Genomic DNA, 18,200 nt, shown 5'->3' with positions numbered 1-18,200 from the left:
CTCTTCACACTCACAAGCAAGCAAGGAATTGTGGTGATTCTTATTTATGTAGATGATATTATCATCACAGGAAGTGACAAGGAAGGTATTATCTCAACCAAAGTATTTCTTAAGTCTACTTTTGATATTTCTTAAGTCTACTTTTGATATTAAAGAGGGGCTTTTCTTATCTCAAAGGAAGTACACACTTGATCTTTTGAATGAGGCATGAAAGCTTGGAGCGAGAGTAGCCAAGACTCCACTAGAAGATGGGTATAAGGTGTTGCGTGAGGGGGAGATTGAAGATAAGCCTTATGCTGACGTTAAACACTATAGAAGAATGGTAGGAAAGCTGATATACCTCACCATCACCAGGCCTGATGTATGCTTTGCAGTTAACCAAGTAAGCCAGAATATGCAAGCTCCCAAGATACACCATTGGAACATGGTTGAAAGGATCCTAAGATACCTAAGAGAGGCGCCAGGGCAAGGAGTGTGGATGGGATGCAACAAAAATACAGAGATAGTTGGGTATTGTGATGCTGATTGGGCAGGAGACAGAGTGGATAGGAGATCCACTACCGGTTATTGTACATTCATTGGAGGCAATCTTGTCACTTGGAAGAGCAAGAAACAGAAGATAGTGTCATGCTCAAGTGCTGAAGCTGAATATAGGGCAATGAGGAAGCTCACTAGTGAGTTGATTTGGATCAGAAACCTACTTCAAGACTTTGGTATAGAGACATCAACTCCAATCACCATGCATTGTGATAATCAAGCAGCAATACACATAGCTTCCAACAGTGTGTTCCATGAGAGGACTAAACACATTGAGGTGGATTGTCATAAAGTTAGACAAGCAGTGGAACAAAGGGTCATCTTACCCTGCTATACAAGAAGTGAGGATCAACTAGCTGATATCTTCACCAAGGCTGCAAGCACCAAGGTTTGCGAGTTCATACATTCCAAGTTAGGACTCGTAGATTTTTCATCACACTGATCCTCTTAGTCATGAAGTGTTCTACTCTTTTTCCTTGGCTTGGTTTTTATCCCATGAGGTTTTTCCAAGCTAAAGGTTTTAATGAGTGAATGCTTCGTGGTTTCCAAGCTTGACCAGTTCCTATGGTCAAGCTTGAGGGAGAGTGTAAAAATGAAGCAATAAGAAACAAGATGGTGGGTTAAGGTCTCAAGACAATGGAGATACCACTACAAAGGACAAACATGCATGGTTGGTTAAGGTCTCAAGACAATGGAAATGCCACTACCATTTAGCATACTTGTAACGACTATATATATGAGATGTGCAAATCAATTAAACGAATAAGATTATCCTTTGTTACTCTGTGTTTCTTTCTTGTCTCTTCTTCTTCACTATCTTCATTAATTTCTAACAGTTTCGAGTTCTGCACTCCGGTTCAGGCCGCGACGATCCCTTTGCTCTGCAGCCATAAGGATGTCGCCGTCGACGCCGCCACCGGTTCCGGAAAAACCCTAGCTTTCGTCCTCCCCCTAGTAGAGATTCTACGTCGTTCCACTTCGTACCCGCCGAAACCTCACCAGGTACGAGAATTAGCAGGAACATTCCGACCAATCTAGAAATTAGATTATTACAGTAAAGAGTAGTTCATGTCTCTTTTAAGATTTTGTAGTTTTAGACGGTCTTTTCTTTTATGTTAAATTTTCAATCTTTGTTTTTTTTTTTTTCCGATTGTTAACTTGATGCAGTGTAGCATAAATATCATTCACTCCATATTTTACTTATCTGTTTATTTTATTAATTATCTTAGTTAGTTAAAATTTTCTTTAAGGATTTTTTGATAGTTTTAAGGATTATTTGGTTTTCATATAAACATTTAATTTTGGTTTAGGTGTTTGATGCATGTTCTTGAGATAAAATTTTACAGGTTATGGGGGTGATTATATCGCCAACGAGAGAGCTATCAACGCAGATGTATAACGTGGCGCAGCCCTTTGTTTCGACTCTTCCAAATGTGAAGTCTGTGCTGCTTGTTGGAGGCCGAGATGTGAGAGCTGACATGAATACTATAGAAGAAGAAGGATGCAATGTCTTGATAGGCACGCCTGGGAGGCTATCTGATATAATGGAACGAATGGATATTCTTGATTTCAGAAATCTTGAGGTAATATTCAAGTTGTTAAGATGTCTAAACAACTTGAAAAATTAGTTTGATAAGGTGATTCTGTTTTGTATATGTAGATACTTATATTAGATGAGGCAGATTCCAGAAGCAGGTGAACAGCATTATATCTCGCTTGCCAAAGCAACGTAGGACTGGTCTCTTTTCAGCTGCACAGACAGAAGGCGTTGAGGGGATGGCCAAGGCCGGGCTTAGGAACCCTGTGAGAGTTGAAGTTCGAGCTGAGTCAAAGTCTGCATCATCAAATCAATTGATAAACTCGAAAATACCTTCTGGTCTGCACCTAGAGGTATAATTACATCCCTCTGCATTGCCATTTTCATACTTTAAGAGGTTTTTATTTCTCCATTGTCTCTGCAGTATTTGGTATGCGAGGCAGATAAGAAATCATCACAGCTAGTGGATCTCCTCATCAAGAACAAAAACAAAAAGCTTATAGTGTAAGTTTAAAAAACATTTCACACAGACTTATAAAATGAAACATCCTTATAGATAGATTCAAGTATCTCTGCTGCAGATACTTCATGACTTGTGCTTCTGTTGACTACTGGGGACTCGTTCTTTCAAAAATCCCTGCCCTGAAGTCCATTTCCTTAATTCCTATCCATGGGGATAAGAAACAGGTAAGCTAACGTTAATATATTGTAATTTTCTATCTCATTTCTCTGGCACATTTCCTTCATTGAATATATTTCTACACGTTAGAGTGCAAGAGACAAGGCGTTGGCTTCGTTTACTAAAGCATCAAGCGGTGTCCTTTTGTGCACTGATGTCGCTGCACGTGGACTTGACATTTTCAGGCATTGATTACGTAGTTCAGGTATATTGAACGATGCTTGTTTCCATTTTGTGCCATATGTATATTGCAGTATTTAGGTTTCACAGGTTCGAAATTTGTCATGTTCATGCAGTATGATCCCCCACAAGACCCAAGAATGTTCAACCATAGGGTTGGCAGAACTGCAAGATTGGGAAAAGAAGGGAGGTCCATAGTTTTTCTACTGCCTGAGGTTTAGCTTTAACCACCTTTAATTCAGTGCCGGTCCAACATTTTCAAAAAAAAATTTGATGCCCCAAGATCACTTATAACGCCCTATATACAACTAAAATTATGATGTCCTAAGCGTCGGTTCCTTTGCCTATGCTCCGTACCGCCCTGCCTTTATGTTCTCTTGTGCCTGATGGTCTCCATAGTTACATAGCAGAATAAGAAAAGTACTTGCATGTGTGTGTAGGAAGAAGACTATGTAGAGTTTTTGCGGAGAAAAGGAGTCTCTTTTCAAGAGAAAAAATGCTACCAGGAAGCATCCGATGTCATCCCGTTTGTAAGAAAACTCCCACGCATCTCTCTTTCGGTCTCTGGTTGTCATAAGTGTTTGAGTAATTGCTACAATGTTATTCAGATACGTTCACTAGCCATGAAGGACCGGGCAGTGTTGGACAAGGGAGTAGAGGCACTTGTTTCCTTTGTCTGTGCTTATAAGTTGCATCACTGCTCTTACATTTTCAGGTTCATAATAATGCTTTAATAGTTTTGTTATTTGCAAATATTTTCTTTCTCCCTCTCTCTCTCTCTCTCTCTCTCTGAGTTTCGTAGCTATAAAGTTTCTGTCTCTTTTCTCCTAACTTACAGATGGAAAAGCCTTGAAATAGGAAAGCTAGCCATGGGATATGGACTCTTGCGTTTTCCTTCAGTGTCTGAAGTGAAACAAGGCAGACTTTCCAGTGAGGGTTTCACACCCGTTGAAGGCGTCAATTTTGAAGACATAAAATTCAAGTAAGTTTCTCTCTTTTTCCAGCTTCTATTACATATCTCTCTATACTTGCAACGACTAGGTTTTGGTCTTTGTCCCTCCTTAGTCCTTAGGTGTAGTATTTCTCTGAGAGTGTTAACTCTGAATTGTTTTTTTTTTTTTTTTGAATAAAACGCAGGGACAAGTCTCTGGAGAAACAAAGAAAGCAAAAGTTACAAGCAGAGAAAGAGAAACCGCGAGAAGAGAAAACTCGAAAAAGGCGGTTGCTGCTTCTCCTGCTACCACATATTCTAACAAAAGGAAGTTAACAGGGAAACAGAGACAAACCATCCAAACAGCTGAAGATGAAGAAGAGATGGCTCGAGATTACCGGTTACTGAAAAAACTGAAGAAAGGTTCAGTTGAAGAAGATGATTTTGCTAAACTTACAGGAGCTGATAACTTTTAAATCTCACGAGAAGAAACAAACCTTTTCAATTTTGCAAAACATCTCTTTTTTTTTTTTGGGGTTTCAGGACATAATTAATAGTTGTACAAGCATCTCTTATATAAGAAGAAAGTTTACATCTTGATTTTCATTCATATTTGGTTGTGATCAGCTCTAGGGCTGGGCACAAGGCAGAGTGTACTTGCTACTTAACTTGCTTTGTACGAGTAATAAAATTTTCGCCTTGTACTTGACTTGTTAAAAACGAGTACTTGCTATTTCGAGTACTTGATCAAAAATGAATTACTTGCAAGTTACTTGCCCCATTTTATTACTTGCTATTTACGAGCACTTTGAACTATTTACGAGTACTTGTGATTTATTTACGATTTTTTTTTGAGTATTAAAGAAATACTTACTAAATAATATTCTATTAAAAATAGGCATGAAAGTTTGTTCTGATTATTCTTTACTTAAAATAACATGTGAATTACTTTAAACGAAATATTTGTTCATATAGTAAAAAAACAAATAAAAAATGTAAATATTTCGATATATAAGCACTGTATATTTTTCATGATGACAAACATGTCTTTTATAAACAAGTAATAACAAGCCGTATAGCTAAATTTCTAATACTTGTTACTATTTAATACTTAACTAGATGACGGCCAATATTTAAAAATCAAGACGGATACAAAACAAGTAACAAGTATAAGAAGAGTAATAAGTATTTTTGTCCAATCCTAAATACAAATAAAAGAAAAAACAAATATGAACAAGTATTTAATAGATCATGTAACAAATACTAAAAGTAATGGAGCAAGTAATTGGGCAAGTAACGAGTCAAGTACTAAAAATAGTAATGATGCTTGATACTTAACTTGGTTTTGCAAGTAATGAAAATTGTTGACTTGTTACTTGCTTTGACAAAAACGAATACTTGAATTTTCGAGGCGGGCACGAGTCAAATAGAGAGTTTAAGGCGAGTACGAGAAAAAAAATTAAAATTTCATTTTTCAAGTTTCTTGTACTTAAAAATATAACTTTCACTTAACTGATTTTTAATTTTTTAATAGATTAAATGATTAATAGATTTGGATATAATATTTTAAAACTTAAAAGACACAAATTTGATTATTGTTTTTAAATTTTAGAAGTAATTCTTGAAACAAAAAACTTGACATGCATTTTAATTGAGTAGCAAATTATTTCCTCCGTAATTATATGTTTATTATCTTATATATTAAAACAGAAGTCATAACTTTGATTCATGTGTGATTTTTTAAAAAAATGGACCTAACGGACCTATTAGTAGAAAGTCATGTTACATTTAATCTCTAATCTATCTTATCTTATATATTAAAACAGAAGTCATAACCTTGATTCATGTGTGATTTTTTTAAAAATGGACCTAACGTACTAGAAAATTATGTTACATTTAATCTTTAATCTATACTATTGAAATAGAAGTCATGATTTTTTTCATGTGTAATTCTTTTATTTAGACCATCATTAGAAAATTTATTAAATTTTACATAACATAATTATAATATCTTTTAATATCTTTATATTATTTGAAATAATAATAAATATCTTAAAGAAATGTCTAACAAAATCTTTCAAATATCTTTTAGAATCTTTTTAAAATATATTTTCGGAATTAGTTAATTAAAATTTTAATTATCATAAATTATAATTAGAAACTAAATTTTAGTTTGGTTTTAATTGAAAACAAATATTAATAATTATATAAAATACTTTTAATAATATTTTAATGAAAATAATAATTTTAAATTGAATTAATTTTCAAAATTAAATTTAAGAAATATTTTAAAAGATGTTTTTAAAAAGAAATATTCATTTCTATTTCTAATTTAAAAATAAAATATTTTATCAATTTAGCACATAAATGATGACTTATTTCAAATGTTATTTTTTTTAATTTATATCACTTGGAATTCATAACTTTAAATGCTTTTACCATGTAATACAATTAATTTACACTTCCCTCCATAGATGAAACATTTGATCTTAATTTATATTGTATATACAAGATTTTTGTCTGCTATTATTAACGTATGTATATTCACTTGAATTAAAAACCAATTCGGTTTATTATTTAAGTATCTATACTAAATTGGTTTAATTAATCACTATACACCAAATTCTCTATTATGTAGGTTCGACTTAATTTAATTTTCACATATATTTCAAATTTAGAAATAAAACAAAATTTATGTAAATTAGTATTGTTACATAATATTTTTTTCAAAATAATTTTTTTTTACAAAAATACAAAATTTATAAATTTTATAGTAGTAAAATTATACGCCACACAAATATTATTATAAAATTAGATAATATATAACACCAAATTATATTAATTTATTAACATATTTTATTGCATAACCTAAAATATTTTAATATTAAAGAAAACCCGCACGGTCGTGCGGATCAAAATCTAGTATGAACTTAAAGTATGTGTAGTATCAATATAAATATTTTAAATAAAATTAGAGATATAAACTAGAAATATAAGGTTAATAATACATATGGTCGGTTATCTTTGGATATCCATTCGGATTCAGATATTACTTGTTCGGGTTCAGATATCCAATCTCTTTTAATTTAATGTTTGTTCGGATATTTTGCTACTTCGGTTCGAATTTCGATTCGGATTGGTTCGGATACAGGTTGGGGTATCAGGTAAAATGCCCTCTCAGCAACAGACGGTCAAGATATGATCTAAATAATATCAACGGTCTTAACTAACAGGTTTTACAAAATTGCATTACGGGCCCATTATATAATGGGCTCTAGGTTTCTTCTGTCCAAAATCAGAAAAATGAAGCGGGAAATTCGAACGTACTGATAGTCGCTCGAGGCGTCGCCTAGGTCAAGCCACTGCGGCGAATGGCGATGTGCAATTGTCAATCGGAAGGAGGAGTGTAAGGGGCTGTTAAAGAATGTCCATTGATGGTGTTGCCGAATGAATGGCGGAGGAGGATATGAGAGCACTACTCCTAGGGTTTGTCCGGTGACCGGAGAGAAGTCAAAGCCGATTTAAAGACCTTAACGGCGCCGTTTTGGTTTATCCCCGACATGATAATCTTCCGCGCATTTGATTTTCCGATGCAAAGCTACGGAGAGAGGTAAAGCTCGACTCCTCCGTTTCTTTTTCCTAGAATAAACTACGTGTAGTTTTTCGCATCGTAGAACGGGAGGCAGTGTAGAGCAAATTGGGGCCTTGAGGCTGCAGAGCTTGATAGTGACAGTGTGGGGTCCAGCTACGGTTAACCGAATTCCATTTCCTCTAGCGTCACATGCGGTCATTTACATGCTTCATACGTGTCAAAACACGAGAGGGTTAATAGCGATACTTTCCTCACAGCGCCGTATTGTTAGCAATGCTCCGTACATGCTCCCTCTCCCTCCTGATCACTGTGAGCTTTTTCCCCTTCTTATGCTCTCTCATGGCGGATTCATAAATATACACGTACAGCTCTTTACACATTTATAAACGCAGATTCTTCTTCTTTTTTTTTTTTTTTACGACTCGATTCTCTCTGTTTCTGGGTTGGAGTATTCTCGTGAGGTGAAGAAGGATGTTTTACTCTCATCAGCTTCTAGCTCGAAAAGCTCCGTTAGGTCAGATATGGTGAGTCACACAAGCTCTATCTGTGAAATATTTTTGTTTTTTAAAAAAAAAAAAATCGCCATGGGATGGGAGCTTCTTCGTCCCGATCAAGCGTTTGTTCATGCTTCGAATCGCTTCTCTCGTTTCCATTGTTTGATCTCGCTGTTCATCAGTGACCTCTGTTTTTGTTTGTTTATGGTGTGCGATTCCTTCAAGGATGGCTGCCACGTTGCACGCGAAGATCAATCGGAAGAAGCTGAACAAGCTCGACATCATCCAAATCTGGTGAGCGATGATCTCTGTTCGTCTATTTTATGTTTAATCCATGAAGACGAAAGCGTTGATTTGTTTTTTTGTTGTTGCTCACAGCGAAGAGATTCTCAACCCGTCGGTTCCGATGGCTCTTCGTCTTTCTGGGATTTTGATGGGTACTAACAAACTACGCTCATCGGACTTTTTTTTTTTTTTTTTTTTTTTTTTTTTTTTTTTTTTTTTTTTTTTTTTTTTTTTTTTTTCTGTTATTCGTATTCTGGGTTTGATGATTCTCATCTCAGTGTCTTCTTGTTTCTTCGCTAGGTGGGGTTGTGATCGTTTACGAGAGGAAAGTAAAGCTCCTATTCGGTAAATTTTCGGATTCGATCATTTTCTCGATCACACTTTTATTATTGTTATTAGTTTCTCCTCTCGTATTGATTTTTGCTGGGCTTTCCCATTGATTTTTCAGATGACGTCACTCGCCTTCTGGTAGAAATTAATGGAGCTTGGCGCACAAAAGCTGTTCCGGATCCTACTTTACTACCTAAAGGACGAACCCACGCCAGGTCATTCTTATTTCTCTTCTACTTCTTCCTTTTGCCTTCGTTATGCAATTGAAGGAATCTGAAGAAAATGATCGAGTCTTTTTGTTCGCAGGAAAGAGGCTGTTACGTTACCTGAGAAGGACGAAGCTGATTTTGGGGATTTCGAACAGACTCGTAGTCAGTTACCCAAATTCCCCAATTTCATGGACTTTCAGCAGTCTTACATCTCCATGGTAAACTATAAACCCCATTCCCTTTGTCTCTCCGAGATTTAGATGATTGTGGCTGTTTATTTTCCTTTTACGTCTCTCTCTCTCTCAATCATTATCAATATATACTCCCTTATAAAAGATTGAGCTATGAAGATATAAAAAAGAACTCTTTTTGGGTCATTATTCATTATATGGAGAAAATATAAGTTGGCGCATAAAGTGCATCTCTGAAGACTTGGTCTAACTCATTCATGTGATACTATTTAGTTGCCTCATTCTAGACCCCGCATGAGTTCTTCAGTGGAAAATTCTTTGTGAAACGTGATTGCAAACCTATGGATTGTGGAAAAGGATACACACAAAATGTAACTGATAGTGGGAATAGATCGTAGTGTTCATCTTCTTGTTAACCGATGAATATTCATGTGCATCTTCAGTTTAGCTTATCCATTGTGTGGCTTTATCTCTTTGCAGAGGTTAGATGAACCCAATGTCAACGATATCCCCGAGCAAGAGGATCTCCATCAAGGTTTGTATCCTGAGACCTAGTAGCTTTCATGAATATACGACATGGGTTTTAACTTATTAAGTGAATTCGTTTTTCAATTTCTGTAACGTTCTCAGCTGCTGCCGAGAATATCACACTCTTCGAGTATCATGCTTCATACCAGACTAACACTGAGACGTATGATCGCTTTGAAAGGTTAGTTTTCAATCCCACTGTCTACCTTTGTTCTTTGATTCACAGATATTATACCAGCTCCACAATTTGTTGAAGTTAGAGGTTTGTAGCGTTCCAATATTTCTGTATTTTCGTTTATCCATGTTGCAGCAGAAAGTTAGTGATTATATGTTCATTTCTGTTTTAAATTTTCCTTTTTGCTTTGTGATGGCCTCTCAGATTTGACATCGAAGGAGATGATGAAACTCAGTTGAACTTTAATTCAAGAGAAGGCGCTCAAATACCTCCAACTCTGATCCCATCACCACCTCGTCATCATGATTTTCCTGAAGGTAACTAGTTATGCCACTCCTTTAATTCTATAATGGCGAGATATGGTTACTGAATGGGTTATGAAGTTGAGTCAAAGGTGAAATTGCTTCCTATGTTTAAATTGTGCTTAGTTTAGAATCCAATAACAATGGCTTGAGCGAACCTCTAGTATAGTAATCATGAATCTGATAAGGGAATGTACTTCTGTAAAAGCCTTGACATCTGTAGGAGGCAATCCCACAAGCCCTCAGCCCCAGGAGCAACAAGAGCACGGAAGGGATGTATTTGCTGAGCAGACGGGGGAGCAAAACATACCGGACAGAGAGGTATTTTCCCTCACTAGGATACTTCCATCTCGTGAAAAAAAAATGGAAATTGGATTTTTTTCTGCATGTAGGACCAAGATATACCACGGCCAACAAAAAAAAGAGCAAGAAGGGCAGCTACTTCAGCCATGGATTATGAGCAGACTATTATCGCTGGTAATCAATACCAGTCATGGCTTCAGGATACTTCTCACATTCTCCTGAGGGGAAAAAAGAGAAAGGTACAAACTAGTGACGCCTTGGCCTTTAGTTTAATAAGTGATGCTCATGTTAGCCTAACATCTACATTTTATTTTGTAGGCTCGAGGACCCGCCAGCCCAAGTTTTGAGGTTACTAAACGTATGAAGATGCCACTTACACAACTCTTTCAAGAGCATGTGGACGGTTCTTACCCACCTCAGCTCATGGAGCTTTGGTCAAAATGCACTCACCCTCTTCAAGCCACTACATCTGGTCTCTCTCTCTCTATCCATAATTGTTGCTCTATTGTTTTCTCCTTGTTGAAACGCTTCTGACATTTGGTAGTGCCAATGCAGAAACTGGACGCCCTGATCTCTCCGGTGAACAATCTCCAGGGTTTGTCCAGGAGAGAATGCAAGACCACCATCAAACAGACCATGTAAGGCGTTGAAGCATATCATTTCCTGAAAAAGCTAAGTAACAATAAAAGAAAGGCACAATATCATATCCTCTCTTACTGTGTGTTGATGTATGCAGCAGCATCACGGCACTGAGACAAGCTTCCAAAATCTTGGTAGTCCCGCAGAAAGACTTCGGAACGTTCTTGCTGAGAAAGATGGTTCAATAGAAGGCCTGATGGCTAAATCTCGAGCAAGCGCTGAGAATAATAACCGCCAGGCTGCTGCTGATATTAGCGTTACACCATTATATTCTGGTTAAAAGCTTCTCCTTTTTTTAATCAGTCATCATAGCTTGGTATTGTAACGTTTTTTTATTTGTTTTCCTTGGAAACTCCAGGAGATGACGTGAGATCCATGCCTAGCAGCACACCATCCGCACGTGGGGCAGCTTCCATTAACATAGAAATCAACTCTAACAGGTCAAGAACAACATCTATGCTTTCCTTTCTGATACTAAATCCAGTAGCGGCCACAAACAGGTTTTGCAATATAGGAAGAGGATCACTAATTAATTCTTCTTCCGGTTTCTGAAACAGTCGCAGGCTCACCAGAAAAAGGCAACATTCCTCACCAAGAAGAGGACTTGAACCAGTAGCGGAAGACAGGACGTGGGAGCACCGTGCTTATGACTTTGAGTTTTCAATGTTACCTGAAAAGGGGGGCTTCACAGCTGATAACGGTAAAATGCGTTTTTCCCCATTGTCTCTTGATCGTACAGCCTTCAAAAAACATCAAACTATAAAATCTTGACTTGGCTTCTCTCTATATAATCTCTTTCGCAGAAGTACTAGCTGAGACTGGACCTACACAAACTCAAAAGCCAGTGACCACTCACACAGACGAGAAGATAACTGATAGCATCAAAAGGTAAAGAGATTCAGTATTAATTGAAAAATCTATATATTCAATGACAATGGTGATGAGATGTATAAATACCAAACACAGCCACCTCAAGACGCACTTTGAAACACCTGGAGCTCCTCAAGTGGAATCTCTTAACAAGCTCGCTGTTGGAATGAAAAGAAACGCTGCAGCTCAACTCTTCTACCAATCCTGTGGTACTATATATATACAACTTCCATTCTAGTTACATAATTTAAAACCTGGCACGCATCCCTGAAAGTTCAGCTGAGTTATAAATGGTGTTATGTTTCCAGTGCTAGCCACTCGCGGAGTCATAAAGGTGGAGCAAACACAGCCTTATGGGGACATTCTCATAGCACGAGGACCCAATATGTAAGCAGGCTTTGATACTTGAGATAAAAGGTTATTTAGTTGTTTTGCTTTTCATATTTAAGCAGAGAGAGAGTCCCATAGACTTCAAAAATTATAACGGCTTAATACTTTTCATGAGACATAATCTAATTAATTTTATAAGACTTTTTCCCTGGTTAGTTCATTTTTCTTTCCCGGTTTATATATCAATGAGGTCTCTATTAAGAAGATAGGGAATAGAGATTAGGCGAATTAATACTTTAATTTATACACCGTTGACAAAGATAATGGCAGTCACGTACGAAGCCGCATTGCCCCCATTTCATTACAAGACATGCAATCTCCTCAATTAGTTGCACTCACGTCTAATACAATGTCGGCTTACAATTTTTTTTGTTAATTAATTACACAAATAATTATAAAAAACACCAGTCTCTATATCTTTCTATATATATATACGTGCATTTCTCTCCCCTGAATCACAAGAAACAGAGGATACATATTACCTTTTCCAAGAGACCAGAAACATGGACGCACGAGCCTTGTCCTTCTCCGTTCTCGTCATTCTGATTGCATCGGCGACTTTGGCCAATGGTTACTCTCCTCCTACTCCTCCTCCAACCACCGTATACCCCACCGTGAAAACCGTGGAAGCGGCGGTAGAAGGAATGGTGTACTGCCAATCCTGCGACAAATACGGATCATGGTCCTTGGCCGGAGCAGAAGCCATAGCCGGAGCCAAAATCAGCATCATCTGCAAGAACCACAGGCAGCAAGTGAGCTTCTACAAAGTCTTTCAAACTGATTCGTACGGTCACTTCTACGGTGAGCTCAAAGGTTTGAAGATGACTCCACATTTCTTGGACCATCCTCTTCACGCTTGCCGTGCCAAGCTCGTCTCTTCTCCTCGCGAGGACTGCAATCTCTTCTCCAACATTAACAATGCTCTGGACGGTGCTTCCCTACGTTATGAAGAGAAGAGGCTCAAGTGGAAGAACTATGAGGCTGTGGTTTACGCCGCTGGTCCATTGGCTTTCCGTCCTGACCATTGTCCCGCTACTACTGCACCACCTCCTACTTACTGATTCGAGTTTGCGTTTTTGAAGATCATCATAATATACTAATTATATAAAGAAAAATGTTTCCCTTTTTTAATGGTTTGCCAATTGTTTGTAAGATGAGTTATGCGTTGTGTAATATTGTAATGGGACTCTTGTGACTCCTTTGAATCGAGCATACTCAGTTCAAGATCAATTAAATCATCGGTCAGTCATATCAACAAGATTGTAATAAACCTTACAAAAAAAATTATTAAGCAAGAACATCAGGCGGTGTAACTGAGTGTAAGATCATGCACTAACAATATTTTTTTTTTTGAAAAAATAAAACATTTCTTCAATTTAAGACAAACATAGGTAAAACAACAACAACAAATGGTTCTCACCATTACACAACAGAGAAGTATATTAAAGCAAGAACGCAAACCCCAGACATTGCCTCTATGAGAGTAAACATAGAGTACCTTGTTCCTTAGAAGTCCATTGGCATTGCAAACAGTTTGTTGATCTCATCCAAAGCTACTTTTGTGCACACTGTTGGCTCAAACAGATCACGCTCGTTTGCTTTTCCAGGCGATATCTCAGTCAGCTTTTGGCTTGTACCTTTGTGTTCCTCAGCTTCATCATCATCATCCTCAAGTATTGAGAAACCTGCAGCAGCATCTGGTTTCTTCTCTTGTACTACTGCTTTTTCCTTGTTTTTAGAGCGGTTGGGTCTAACAAAATCTATCGGTTCGCCAAACATGTTGTTTATATCCTCCATAGCTTCCTTTAAGTTGACCGTAGGGTCCACAAGGCCATGGTGGCAGACGTTTTCAACAGCTGGCTCTTCTGAGATGGCTGAACCAACAAACCTGCGAACAACTGTGTCTTCTCTGAACCTAGCTCGAGGAGGACTGTTGTTTCTGTCTGCTTCTCCAGAGCTTTCAGGTGAATGGTCTCTTGGCTGGAGGAAGACAAAACCTTTTCCGGACTCATCGTTGTCATCCGTAGTCTCATCATCGTTTTCATCATCAACGAAGATCTCAAAGGAGCCTTGATTCTCATCCACGAAAACTTCAAATCCGCCTTGATTCTCTTTGTCTTGGCTTCTCTGAAGCGGAGCAGTTTCGATAGGCTCTTTGAACATGTTGTTGATTGCGTTCATGGCTTCTTTCATGTTTATCGTGGGATCCACCAAACCGTGATGGCAAGCATTTTCTGCTTCTTTATCAACAAAGTTCAACACTGGCGTTTCATCACTGATGGCCAGTCTAGGCTCCTTCTGTGACCTCTCAGCCTTCTGGTGCTTTTCAGACACTTTTAGCTCTTGACGCTGCAGAGAGGAAACACAAGTTGAGAGAACATGCAAAGATTTGATTACACAAGCGGAACAATCAAAACAATGGTACCTGTGTCTTTTTCCTTTTGTGCCTCTCCATGCGACTAAGGAATTGCAAGTAAGATTTCTGTAACTCATCCATGGGTTCTGCAAGGCTACAAAGTTAATCAATCTTAGTCATGCCTTTATAAACTAATAGAGAGGTTCACTCATCTTAAGCATCCCAAACACTACAAAGGGTACTTACTTTTGGACACCAAGACGGTACATTTTCTCAGCATCCTCGAACCTCTTCAACTTTTCATAATGGAGAGCATACGCCTGGTAGAACAAAGACCTCTTGGTCCCTACACTGTTTGCTTCCATACTCCTTAACAAAGCTTTTGGATCATCTACAAAGTCCATCTACCCACAAAATCATTCAGACTACAACTCCAAACAATCCAAATCCAAATTAATTCTCATTTAGTTGCTTCCCAAAGTAAAAAAAAAAGGCATATATAGGTCCTAATCCTTTTAAAGCTTTGATTTTTACAAGCCAGGTTAGTAATGTGATTATCCATATGTTTCAAGCAAGTCAAATAAGTGACAAATCAATGTGGATAAATGTTGATTACCAGCTGCAACCAAACACGAATATACCGAGAATCGTTCCTATATCTCTTATCAGACTCAAATGACTGTGCACATTTCTGGAGAAACCGAGGCAGCTTCTCGTTCAGTATCTGAGACGGCAAGCTCTCTTTCATCTTCTTAATACCTCTGTTTCAGAGATTCACCCATCAATACAAAACTAATTAGGTTTATTTGGATGCTTTTCAGACACAGAGTGTAAGAACAGAGAAGAGATTCGATTACCGGATCCAGGGAAGAAGATGGTCTTTTCCGGAGTATGACTTGATGTCGACGATCAGTGAAGCTAGCAAGCTCTCGTAGCCGTTCTCGTTCTTCGCCATTGTTGTGTGCTCACTTCCTCTCGAATTGAAGAAAGCGAAGAAGCGAGGCTAGAGAGGGGATATGAATTTTGAAAAGATTCCACCTTTTTGTTTTACTTCTGATTCAGAAAGAGGCTTCGCTGTGTTCTTTACTCACCAAACGGGCCTAATTATCTAATGGGCCCAATATAGGGATTTTAATTTCACTCTTGATCCAGAAAGAGGCTTTGCTGTGTTCTTCTGTAAGCCTAATCAACTAACCGGGCCAAACCCCTAACCGGAATAATCAGCTAACCGGCTAAGCAAGGGATTCACTATTTTTTTGGGACGCCGTCAAATTGATTCGCCGATTTGCCGAGAGCTCTCCTCTCTCTCTCACAGTTGATTTCTTATTCTTCTCATGGCGAATCCGGCGGATAAACCCGACCCGAATCTCACCACCCCCGATGAAGGTGAAGTAAGAGAAGAAGAACTCGAAGACATCGAAGAAGAAGATGACTACGAGGGAGAAGACGATGACGACGAAGCTACCGCGTCGAAACCCCAAACGCGAGAGGATGCCGCCGCGAGTCGAGCCAACGCGCAGAATCTCTTCCGTCGCATGGGAGTGGCTCCGGTTCCGGTTCGCGTCCACGACGTGATCGTCAAGGGAAACGAGAAGACCAAGGACCACGTGATCGAAGCCGAGGTGGAAGGCGTGAGGCAAGCCACCACGTTGCAGGAGCTTCTCGAAGCTGCTAACGTCGCCAATTTCAATCTCCGAGCGCTCGATATCTTCGATTCGGTCAAGATTACGCTCGACGCTGGTCCTCCCGAGCTTCCCGATACCACCAATGTGGTGGTGAAAGTCGTCGAGAGCCAATCCCCTCTCGCAGCTGAAATCGTAACCTCCACGAAATCACAGGTAATCAGCTTCATCGTTTTCTTCGATAGATTCGTGTTATTGAGTCTTTGGCCTTAGGTGAATCCATGAGTGTGATGTCTCTTTGTAGGCTAGGTCATCGTTTTCTTGAATGGATTGTGTTATTGAGTCTTTGGCCTTATGTGAATCCATATGATGTTCTTTGAGGCTAGGTCTCATTTTCTTGAATTGATTGTGTTATTGAGTCTTTGGCCTTATGTGAATCCATGAGTGTGATGTTATTTTGTAGGCTAGGTCATCAACCCTTGAAGGCTCATTGAAGTACAAGAACATTTTCGGCCATGGAGATATCTGGGACAGCTCTCTTGCTTATGGCTGTGACAACTCTGGAGAGGTTGGCTTGGGGTTGTATCTACCTAGGCTCAGAGGACGTCCATCTCCGTTTACCTCGCGTCTTTACCTCTCTACGCAAGATTGGCTTAAGTTTTCTTCTTACAGAGAGCGAGCTCTTGGTGTTTCTCTAGGCGTTCTCTTGAGCAAGAACCATGAGCTGGGGTACACGCTTGCGTGGCGTAACTTGATTGACCCGACGCAAATGGCGTCTAGAACAATAAGGAGACAGATTGGGCATAGTTTGGTGTCTGATCTGAAGTACACTTTCAAAGTTGACGAGAGAAACTCGTCCTTGAGGCCAACAAGAGGATACTCTTTCGTCTCCACTTCTCAAATTGGTGGTCTTGTGCCTGATAGTCGTACACTTCGGTTCTTGCGTCAGGTTTGTGATTCTGAACATCCTTTTTGCTATTTTGTGACTGTAAATGGAAAGATTGATTAGCCCTTTGATTGATAAGATATGCGTTTTGTACCCCTTGTCAGGAAATTGATCTTAAATATGCAGTTCCACTCGGTTTTTACCGTTCTGCTCTGAACTTTGGTGTATCCGGGGGAATCACATTTCCATGGGGAAGCGGATACAAGAGCAGAGCTTCTTCTGTGTCAGAGAGGTTCTTCTTGGGTGGGAACATATCACCTGTGTGTTCTTTGGGAGGACCATCTGCGTTGTGGGGATTCAAGACCAGGGGACTAGGTCCTAACGAGCCAAGGAGGGAAGCAGAAGACGATAAGAGTGGTGACGCATACGAGCGGGATTTTGTGGGAGGTGATGTTGCGGTGACTGCATTTGCGGATCTTTCTTTTGATTTCCCGTTGAGATGGTTTAGGGAGAGAGGAATCCACGGGCATGTGTTTGCATGTGCTGGGAATATGGCGGAGTTATCAGGGAACAAGTATCGTTATTTCACTGCTCCCAAGTTCATGGAGACGTTCAGAAGCTCAGTAGGTGCGGGGATCGTGTTACCAACTAGTCTATTTCGCATGGAGGTTAGTTACTAATATCTTCTCATCAAGAATCATTAATTAAGCCCTTTAAACAGAGATTGACTTCCACTTTTGGTATATGTTATTTCTTATGGCAGCTTAACTACTGCCACATAGTGAAGAAACAAGAACACGATAGAGCAAAATCTGGGTTTTTCCTGACATTCTCAACACCATCATCTTAATGGCAACTTTGATGATTTCATAGCCGTGGCTGCTCCAAGTGTCTTGTTCGTTGTTTGGAATTGAAGCTGGAAGAAGAAAGAAGTCGGTTTTGGTCGGTTTGGAAATTTCTTGACAAAACTTTTACCTGAACCGGAATTATTGTTTCCATGCGTCTTTGAATAAGAAGCGTTTCGACTAGAGTTGACATGTTGCATTTTGTTTCATTATGGTGACACAATTGGAACACTAACAATTAAGCTCATATGTTTTCTAGAGCAACCGCAACGTTTTAAGATCGAGAAGTGCTAAAACTTCCGCTTTCTCATCGCATTTT

At 38.7% G+C, this 18,200-nt stretch overlaps 5 protein-coding genes across 8 annotated transcripts; 4 read left to right on the top strand and 1 right to left on the bottom strand.

The window, feature by feature from the left end:
- The first annotated feature begins 1,330 nt into the window (after window positions 1-1,330).
- LOC106315403 (DEAD-box ATP-dependent RNA helicase 18) lies at window positions 1,331-4,538 on the top strand. Its single transcript, XM_013753126.1, is given in 13 exon segments — window positions 1,331-1,539; window positions 1,884-2,120; window positions 2,198-2,427; window positions 2,499-2,578; window positions 2,656-2,761; window positions 2,844-2,933; window positions 2,935-2,958; window positions 3,050-3,148; window positions 3,374-3,463; window positions 3,542-3,648; window positions 3,772-3,915; window positions 4,071-4,138; window positions 4,141-4,538. Coding segments are annotated over 11 exon segments (1,122 nt in total). The 5' UTR covers window positions 1,331-1,539; window positions 1,884-2,120; window positions 2,198-2,313; the 3' UTR covers window positions 4,341-4,538.
- Window positions 4,539-7,892: 3,354 nt separating this feature from the next.
- Window positions 7,893-12,315, top strand: LOC106316682 (sister chromatid cohesion 1 protein 1). Of its 4 annotated transcripts, none has more exons than XM_013754570.1 (19): window positions 7,893-7,980; window positions 8,176-8,244; window positions 8,329-8,387; window positions 8,536-8,580; window positions 8,684-8,780; window positions 8,872-8,992; window positions 9,446-9,500; window positions 9,596-9,674; window positions 9,873-9,985; window positions 10,194-10,291; window positions 10,363-10,512; window positions 10,592-10,745; window positions 10,829-10,911; window positions 11,013-11,187; window positions 11,271-11,352; window positions 11,470-11,612; window positions 11,716-11,800; window positions 11,879-11,991; window positions 12,091-12,315. In XM_013754570.1, the coding sequence occupies exons 1-19, from the start codon at window positions 7,928-7,930 to the stop codon at window positions 12,171-12,173; spliced, it is 1,857 nt and encodes a 618-aa protein (XP_013610024.1). In that variant the 5' UTR covers window positions 7,893-7,927; the 3' UTR covers window positions 12,174-12,315. The 4 variants fall into 4 exon arrangements, with proteins under 4 accessions (XP_013610024.1, XP_013610022.1, XP_013610021.1 ...); XM_013754568.1 differs by having other exon boundaries at window positions 11,010-11,187; XM_013754567.1 differs by having other exon boundaries at window positions 10,179-10,291.
- A 333-nt stretch (window positions 12,316-12,648) lies between these two features.
- LOC106318277 (non-classical arabinogalactan protein 30) lies at window positions 12,649-13,376 on the top strand. Its single transcript, XM_013756180.1, has one exon. The coding sequence runs from the start codon at window positions 12,676-12,678 to the stop codon at window positions 13,231-13,233; it is 558 nt and encodes a 185-aa protein (XP_013611634.1). The 5' UTR covers window positions 12,649-12,675; the 3' UTR covers window positions 13,234-13,376.
- A 118-nt stretch (window positions 13,377-13,494) lies between these two features.
- LOC106318275 (probable inactive serine/threonine-protein kinase bub1) lies at window positions 13,495-15,686 on the bottom strand. Its single transcript, XM_013756178.1, has 5 exons — window positions 15,386-15,686; window positions 15,145-15,289; window positions 14,775-14,932; window positions 14,598-14,682; window positions 13,495-14,521 (listed from the first exon to the last, which is right to left on the bottom strand). Exons 1-5 carry the CDS (start codon window positions 15,481-15,483, stop codon window positions 13,679-13,681), a joined length of 1,329 nt encoding a protein of 442 aa, XP_013611632.1. The 5' UTR covers window positions 15,484-15,686; the 3' UTR covers window positions 13,495-13,678.
- An 81-nt stretch (window positions 15,687-15,767) lies between these two features.
- Window positions 15,768-18,145, top strand: LOC106318274 (sorting and assembly machinery component 50 homolog B). The gene is made up of 4 exons (XM_013756177.1): window positions 15,768-16,366; window positions 16,614-17,099; window positions 17,201-17,704; window positions 17,800-18,145. The coding sequence occupies exons 1-4, from the start codon at window positions 15,863-15,865 to the stop codon at window positions 17,884-17,886; spliced, it is 1,581 nt and encodes a 526-aa protein (XP_013611631.1). The 5' UTR covers window positions 15,768-15,862; the 3' UTR covers window positions 17,887-18,145.
- The last annotated feature ends 55 nt before the right edge of the window (window positions 18,146-18,200 follow it).

The sequence above is a fragment of the Brassica oleracea genome, chromosome C9 (genome assembly GCF_000695525.1).
Source record: "Brassica oleracea var. oleracea cultivar TO1000 chromosome C9, BOL, whole genome shotgun sequence".
Lineage (NCBI taxonomy): Eukaryota > Viridiplantae > Streptophyta > Magnoliopsida > Brassicales > Brassicaceae > Brassica > Brassica oleracea.
Note: the sequence above shows the minus strand (reverse complement) of the source record. Positions and strands in the feature narration are given on the sequence as shown.

What these genes read in the sequence shown, in the direction of transcription:
- LOC106318274 (XM_013756177.1), top strand. Translation starts at nt 15,863, where the DNA reads ATGGCGAATCCGGCGGATAAACCCGACCCGAATCTCACCACCCCCGAT. An exon ending in CACTTCGGTTCTTGCGTCAG is followed by an intron (nt 17,100 to 17,200) that starts GTTTGTGATTCT and finishes ACCCCTTGTCAG; the next exon opens with GAAATTGATCTTAAATATGC. An exon ending in CTAGTCTATTTCGCATGGAG is followed by an intron (nt 17,705 to 17,799) that starts GTTAGTTACTAA and finishes TTCTTATGGCAG; the next exon opens with CTTAACTACTGCCACATAGT.
- LOC106318275 (XM_013756178.1), bottom strand. Translation starts at nt 15,483, where the DNA reads ATGGCGAAGAACGAGAACGGCTACGAGAGCTTGCTAGCTTCACTGATC. An exon ending in CATCTTCTTCCCTGGATCCG is followed by an intron (nt 15,290 to 15,385) that starts GTAATCGAATCT and finishes TCTCTGAAACAG; the next exon opens with AGGTATTAAGAAGATGAAAG. An exon ending in TACCGTCTTGGTGTCCAAAA is followed by an intron (nt 14,683 to 14,774) that starts GTAAGTACCCTT and finishes TTAACTTTGTAG; the next exon opens with CCTTGCAGAACCCATGGATG.
- LOC106318277 (XM_013756180.1), top strand. Translation starts at nt 12,676, where the DNA reads ATGGACGCACGAGCCTTGTCCTTCTCCGTTCTCGTCATTCTGATTGCA.
- LOC106316682 (XM_013754566.1), top strand. Translation starts at nt 7,928, where the DNA reads ATGTTTTACTCTCATCAGCTTCTAGCTCGAAAAGCTCCGTTAGGTCAG. An exon ending in AAAGGACGAACCCACGCCAG is followed by an intron (nt 8,781 to 8,871) that starts GTCATTCTTATT and finishes TTTTGTTCGCAG; the next exon opens with GAAAGAGGCTGTTACGTTAC. An exon ending in AGCAGTCTTACATCTCCATG is followed by an intron (nt 8,993 to 9,445) that starts GTAAACTATAAA and finishes ATCTCTTTGCAG; the next exon opens with AGGTTAGATGAACCCAATGT.